We start from the raw sequence: 7,259 nt of genomic DNA, 5'->3' as shown, positions 1-7,259 counted from the left end.
CAAATCAAATTGTTCAACTGATGCTATACTAGCTTATTTCTGCAGGAAAACATAGGTTTCTATAGTTCTAGTAAGTTACTTTATCATTAAACTCCAACACGGTTTCAAGTAATGAAAATACTTTTGACTTATTGGGAATTATATATAATGCATGAAAAAAAAGGATTATGGTTTTTTTTTGTTTGTTTGTTTGTTTTAACCATCATCAAACATGTTTTCATCTGAACAAGGGAAATTCTTTTAGTTTAATGTAAGGTTTTCAATGAAACAGAATAAATTTACAATGAAGTTAGTGGGCTCATTCAATAAGTCTTCTAATCTTCAAATTCAGGCCTAACGGAAAACCATGATTACAGGAGAAAAAATAATCTCCTGTGGCCATCATCTTACTGGCTGGTTCCCTTGGAAGGGTGAATTCTATCACAAGTTGCCACGTTTCCAAGATCTGCACAGGGCTTTAAAATGGAACTGCCTGAGAAGATTGAGAAAGCCTTTGTTCTTGGGCTTACACAGTAAGCACTTTGCATGATTCTTAGTCACATTTTTATCCAGAACACGGTGTTACAGGTCACATTTTTCTGGATGATGCATATACTGACTTGTGCTCTATAAATATAAACATATTTACACACAGAATACACACACTGACACGGGGATATGAAGTTAGCCAGCCATCCATAAGAAGAATGGGATAAAAATTGCAGGAAGGGTAGTATACGATACCAAGCCCAGACAGAATATAGATGCCAATCCCAAGACCGCCGAAGCGAGAACACTTCTCTGATCACGGATAATTATCTTCACATTCTCACAGAACTAGAAAATAAGATTTAAGAATATTAGAAAAGGGGCTGAACCTAAGAAGAATTACCTATACCAAATAGTAAAGCATAATTTTTTCACCTAGTTTTCTGTCTAACAGAAAAACTAGAATTTCTCTTAATGACCTTGGAAAGAATTTAAGATGTGAGTAATTCAGTTTCTTGGTTCCACATCCCATAAATGACTGAAATGATGCTTTAGGCAACGAGGTTCATAATGACAATTTCTAAATACAGAATTTTTATAGAAAACTACAGAGAATGTAACCATATAAAAGTTATTCAGGATTAAAGATTAAAACTTTAAACTGCTTTTCAATAACAATAACATTCTAAAATTACATAAGCATAGGAGTCTCTAATCTTGAGTGATAAAATTTAGCTTATTATTATTGGTGAATTCAATTCCTACAACTCACATTTGAAAATTTGATACCAGTGAAAATGTTCTTCATAAGTCTCAAAATCTAAAGGCATAGAAAGTCTAATTTTTTTTGTCATATCCCATTCCCTGAGTAAATTAAATTCAATCAATTATGTGACATAAAATTGGCTGCCAGAGATAAATGCCTCTGAGGAAAGCATTCTTCTAATATGTGAAATTGTTTTTCTTTAAAAACTTAATGCACTCAGAAGAGATGGCTTATGTTTGAGTCCTGGCTCAACTCTTGTTAGCTCCAGTAAATCTCATGTAAATCATTTAACTTGTCCAGACTACCCTCTTCTCCATGGGAATAAGGAGGTTGTTGTGAGGATCAAATGAGATCTTTAATGCAAAAGTACTCTGTATTCTTCTACATGCAGCATAAATGTAAGGCATTATGGTGGTTATTATTACTGCTACATCTGTTGACAATTATCTCTACCTCATCACTGTCTGGGCAAAATTTATCAGTGAACTGCTTTTATGTGTGACTTTCACTACTCGTACTAGTTTTAAGCTCCTTTTCTAGACATGACATTGTATATGCTTTGAGGGTGTCCTATACAGTCCTGGACAGCTAGGTTTCTAAGTTCTTAATGGACAGAGTATACAAGCCCAATATATTTTAATGCACTACCTTGACTGTAGGGTTGTCTCTATCCATACAACTTCTAGACAAATACGAAACTTCCTGTTAGTTATCCAGATGCTGTTTTTCTTACATGTCAAACAGATGATTTGTCTCTTTCTGCTGACCCCAAATATACAATCTTAAAGTGGTGAGGATCAAACTAAATGAAGTTTTCAGGACAATGGGAAAAGTGCTTGGCAAATAATGGGAAGATATGCATTTAGGTAAATGAGTAAGCTGTCTCCATACAGTTATGTCCTTTTGTCTTTTTCCCCAATAATTGTTAATTAAGGAAAACAGGGAATCATTGTGGACTCCTTTCCCCAAAAGCAGATTTTTCTCAAGGAGTGTCTTATTTCTAATGTCCTGTTCTTGTTCACTTGGCCATTAGCTCAGAATGCATCTCTAGTCTAGTGGTGCTCAACAGGAGGAAATGTTCTGCATTGCTAGAAGGTGTTAAGAAGCCTGTAAGGGCACTTTCTGAGCACTGAAACCCCAGAAATTAAAAGGGGGTATTTGCGTTAATTTTTTAACAATAAAAAGCATTACCAGCAATTAAAAAAAAAGAAGAAGAGTTGAAAAAGCATAAAGCATAGCAATAGTAATTAAAGGGCTTTATAGTTTACAAAACACTGAAATTGTTAATAGTAATATAAAACTCCGTTAATTTTATGATTTCTAAACTTGTTAAAAAGAGCTTCACGCTACAAAAAAGCAAAATGTTTTCTTCTAATTTATTTTCCAATTAGTTGCAGTGCTTTCATGAGGGAAAGTGCTCTTCAGAGTGTTTATAAACTCACATTTAACTAAGAGACAACTTGCAACTCTCAGTGTTATGCTTACAGTTGTCTACATAGATGGAGAACCCAGCAATCAGATCCTGCATCAAGTAATCCCTTACATCTCTGAAAAGAAGAAACCAGTCCTCCTTCAGTATTAATGACCTACTTCTCTCAAGGCATGTTCAAAAAAACAGTTCTTAGAATTGGAAAATTTAGGATGGGATTTTTTTTTTTTCCCCAGGAAATCTACTCTGGCCAAATTGTTTGTTACACCATTCAAAGTGGAGACAAAAACTCAGTTTCACAAGAGGTGCTATGAAGCAACAGCAATTAAAACACTTCTTTACTTCTGTAAAACCTTACAAAGTTTCCAAAGATGAAAAACTACTCCAGCTAGTTATTTATGCAGACTAAATATTTTACTACCTCAAAAAAAGCACTTTTGGGGGGGCCGGGGGTCAAAATATAGAATACAGTGCTATATGTGTTCCATGAAAGGGTAACTCCTAATTACTGGATAGAAATACTGTTTTTCCTTAGAGAAATAATTTGCTTGGTTCCTAAGTAAATCTGGAGTGTTTCCTTTTGTACACTTTTGGAGCCAGTGTTTGCAAATGTAGTGAAGTTCATTTCTAATCAGGCCTGGACTGGGGCTGTGATTCTTAAATCATTGCACACTGCTCTAACTATATTTTTATTTTACTTAGAAAAGAATTCCTAGCTTGAGTCTGGTGTAGCTCTATAAGGAGTTTCATAAACCAATGTATAAAAAGCATAGAATTTGTATGTTCTGCCACAGACGAGAGAAAGATTTTTCCATATGGTCAAAAAATTCATCAAGATGTGGGGCAATACAAAATCAGTTGCATGGACTCATTCTTTTGGTCCACAAAGTATCTAAACATGAAGGCTAAAATGTGAAGCTCATTAGGTGATGGCCCAGGTTTCACTTAAGAGTGAACATTAACAATAACCTCTTTAACAACTACAGCAAAGACTGAGAAAGCATCTAATTGTAAAAAGCAGTTGCAGGATTAGAAAGTCAACTATCTTTAAGTTAAGAGGTTTCAAAAGGAAATAAAAAATCCATTCCCCCCACCCCTTTGGATTTGTGAGTAATTTAATCACCGTCAATGCTAATACTGGTTTTATTTTTAAGTGCCCATAAAAATTACAACATTGAATGGATCTTCTTGAAAACTAATTGTTTTGACCTTTGAGGAACCCATAAACAATCCCACCTTTGGAGCTAAGGGTTGAAGGATGCCTAACAATGAGGAAGTCTAGATGGGGATTAAAGCCTTCAAGGAAAAGAATTCAGAATACCAAGGAAATAACTTCTCTGAAGCCAGACACAAGAATAAGGGATCTACCAGGGAGGTCTTCCTACTGGGAATTATGATAGTTTATATTAAACAAATGGAATTCACTGTGCAGTTTACAGACGGAGAAACCTGCATGTTTCCTTAATTTTAAAGGCACAACAATTTGTACACAGGGTTATAGATAAAATACAAACGATGAACGCCTTTCTTCGATTGCAATTCTTGGGAAAATTTGCAAGCACACAACGACAGATTTTCTCTCAACCCCCCCATCTCCACCTGCCCTTTTGTCATTTCCACGAAGCTGGGTGGACACCCTGAGGACCTCTGCAACAATAACTGCGTAGATTTGGAATCGCTGGCAGCGGGACCGTATTTCCACACTCTTTAACCGCGCATTTTGAGGTTACCTTGCAAGGGACAACGCTATTTATTTACTTGGCCTCCTTCAGGAACACCAGAGACCGTTACTCATTCTAGAACTCAATCCCTGATCCCAGAGCATAGAAAAAAGTTAGAGATGGGAAAGGGGTCCCCACCAAACCCACGGGCGAGTCACACGTGTACCTTGTCCGCCTGGGGGCTGATCGGGGTGCCAAATCTGCAGTAGGTTACGAAGTGCTCACAGTTGTTCCAAAGTAGGCTGTAGGGAGTCATGCCCAGCAGCTTCTCGGCCCTCTGCGCCACCTCTTCGTTGAGCAGCGCCTTCTTCTTGAGGGACTTGTCCAGGTGATTGACCAGGATGTCGGCTCCGTAGGCGAAGTCCTCCACTGTGTCCACGCGGATGCTGGCTACTCTGCCAATGACGCCCAGGATAAGACGCTTATTGGAGACCACCTTCTGCGTGAGCCCCTTATCGTTGGTCAGGGCCAACAGGATGTCGGGCATCATGTGGGCAACACGGTTGTCGCCCAGGTAGATGCCGTAGTGGGTCAGGTGGGTCCGGGGCACTTCCAGCACGTCGCCGCGGAGGAAAGAGCTGATCTCATAGAAATTATTCCTCGCCTTGTCTTCGGCCGGGGTGCCCGAACTGAAGAGCTTAAAGTTGGAGATGAGGAGCAGCTTCTCCAGCAATTGGGACAGCGCCTCCAGCATCGGGTTCTTCATCCTGCAGGGGAAAGGCAGCGTTGGGGCGGGGGGGTACCGCAGCCGGTCGCGCACGGGCCGGGGTAAGTGAGCTCGCCGGACTGGGGCGCTGCGCTGCTGCTCACCTGCAGGCCGAAGGCCCAGTGCGCGGAGTACTGCAGCTGCCTTTAAGGGGGAGCGAAAAGGAAAGGAGAGAATCCTGGAGACTGGCTTGGCCGCCCTGCCCTGGGGACTGAGAAGAATGAGAATCTGATCGCGGCAGACCGCGGGGACAGTGGGACCGGCGCTGAGAGCAACAATCCACGAAACCCACCTGGGGGCCGTGCCGGGGCGCAGGGCAGCACGCGGAGCTCTGGGCTGAATGAAGCCTTCTCTGAAGCCTTTTATCCCAGTCAAGGGGGCGGGGCCGAACGCCGTCACAGTCCCTAAGACAGCGCTGATTGGGCCCAGGCTACCAGCGCAGCTCGCTGCGAGGGGCGCGCGGGTTCTTTGGAAGGGGGCTGGCGGGCCCCCTGGGTGCGGTCTTCTTCCTGGAGACCCGATTCCAGATGCAGGTTCCCCCTTAGCGCTCGCGACCCAACCCCTTGCATCCTCTAAGCGGCCGTTTAGAGCAGTGGCGGAGGCACTGCAGGGCAAAAGTTTCTGCACCTGCCTGGATTGGGCGTATTCTGGGCACTTCGAGAAAGTTTTCGGTGGAAAAGTCCCCTCTGGCGAGATTTCTGAACCGAACCACCTCCCTCTAAAGAGTTGGATACCCAGAGACCTCGGCTTCCTAAAGTGTTTGCATTTCCTTTGCGAAGCGTGCGCCTCTCCAAAGCCTGCGGATTCCTTCCTAAATTCCCCTGAGACCTAGTCCCACGCGCCGCGGGTCTTCGTCCTCCCTTTTACATGCCCTGAATCCTTTTTGCGCTCAGCTGGCGCGCGGGTCGCCTAGAGACCCGCGAGTCCAGGTCCGGCGCTCTGGCGATTGGAACCCAAGGCGCCTCTGTGCTTGGACGCACCAGTGACCGTTGAGCGCGCGGCTCTCAACCGTCAGCAGAAAAACGGCGAAGCTCCCAACGACCGCCTGGAAAGCCAGATTAATATCAAGTTTATTCCTCCGACTTCAGGGTCAGATGGACCCTGCGTGGTTTCACCCAACAAGACGTTGCCGCTTTCAAAGCGCAGCCGCCCGGAGTGGGCAAAGTATGGATGTGGCACTGCTTTCCTTGCCAGAGCGCCTGCAGCGTGACCCAGGCGCAATCGCGAGGATGGTCCCCTGGAGCAGCCGGATGAGGGAGCTGTAGACGCGAGGTCCGCGCCAGGCTCCGCACGCAGTGTCCCAACCCTGCTCGAAGTTCGGCGCTAGTGCATTATGTAAATGCTTAAATTCCGCAGACAAAGGCCACAATAGAGAGCCTCGGTTGGCTCCACTAAGCTGCCCAATTCGGGGCTAATAGGTTTTTTTCTGAAAGCATATTCTCCGCTCGCCTAGGGGAGGATCCTCGGCTGGCTGTGGATGATGGATGAAGGGCCATTCATCTTACCTGGAAGATGAAGGGGACCATGGAGACCAGGCGGGGAGGAGGCAGTCTCCTAATTATCCTCGGAGGCCCGGACTTTGCTTCCACCCCGGGTCTGCCATCAGCGTTCTGCCCCAGTCGTCCCGTTTGCCGGTGACTTTTTTGTTCATTTTACAAATGATCCCGAATCACATTAGAGTTCCAGCAAAGAGAAGAAAACTCCATTTCCCACAACCGAATCGAAAGCAGACGATGGAGAAGGGGAGACAGGCAGTGCACTCAAAGTTTAAATCGTTTATTTCCCCAGTCTGCCCCCCCAAAATTTAAAGCGCAGAAGTACGCAGCTGCCAAAATTAATCAAACACCCGCGCGCGTGGGCGTTTGTTAGCTTCCAGCCGCACACCAGCTCAGCCGCTGGATTTTAAAATCTGGGGAATCTGTGGAAATTCTTAAAAATCTGATCCAGATCTCGGCGCACACGTTAAACTGCAGATCGCACGTCTGAACACTCTAGTCTGGTACAGTTCTAAGAAAGCGTAGATGCCGGAACCTCCAGTGTCAGGAGCCAAACGGCTGGGGGAGATCAAAGGGGACTTAGTAATTAGCGATTTCCGTCTCTGGTGGTCACTAATGCGGCTTATTAACGCCTACGACTGACTCCACCTGGGAAATTTGCGCAGACAAAAGT

General features: G+C 44.1%; 1 protein-coding gene across 1 annotated transcript; it reads right to left on the bottom strand.

The window, feature by feature from the left end:
• Nucleotides 1-407: 407 nt before the first annotated feature.
• Nucleotides 408-5,416, bottom strand: LOC111157810 (lecithin retinol acyltransferase). The gene is made up of 3 exons (XM_022519475.1): nt 5,383-5,416; nt 4,551-5,091; nt 408-816 (listed from the first exon to the last, which is right to left on the bottom strand). Exons 2-3 carry the CDS (start codon nt 5,088-5,090, stop codon nt 664-666), a joined length of 693 nt encoding a protein of 230 aa, XP_022375183.1. The 5' UTR covers nt 5,091; nt 5,383-5,416; the 3' UTR covers nt 408-663.
• Between the last annotated feature and the right edge of the window lie 1,843 nt (nt 5,417-7,259).

This window comes from Enhydra lutris, unplaced genomic scaffold (assembly GCF_002288905.1).
Source record: "Enhydra lutris kenyoni isolate GAN:26980312 unplaced genomic scaffold, ASM228890v2 scaffoldscaffold3, whole genome shotgun sequence".
Taxonomy (NCBI): Eukaryota; Metazoa; Chordata; class Mammalia; order Carnivora; family Mustelidae; genus Enhydra; species Enhydra lutris.
This window is presented reverse-complemented; position numbering and strand designations above follow the sequence as displayed.

Coding starts and splice junctions, on each gene's coding strand:
- LOC111157810 (XM_022519475.1), bottom strand. CDS start 5,090: ATGAAGAACCCGATGCTGGAGGCGCTGTCCCAATTGCTGGAGAAGCTG. Junction 817..4,550: donor TCAGCCCCCAGGCGGACAAG/GTACACGTGTGA, acceptor CTTATTTTCTAG/TTCTGTGAGAATGTGAAGAT.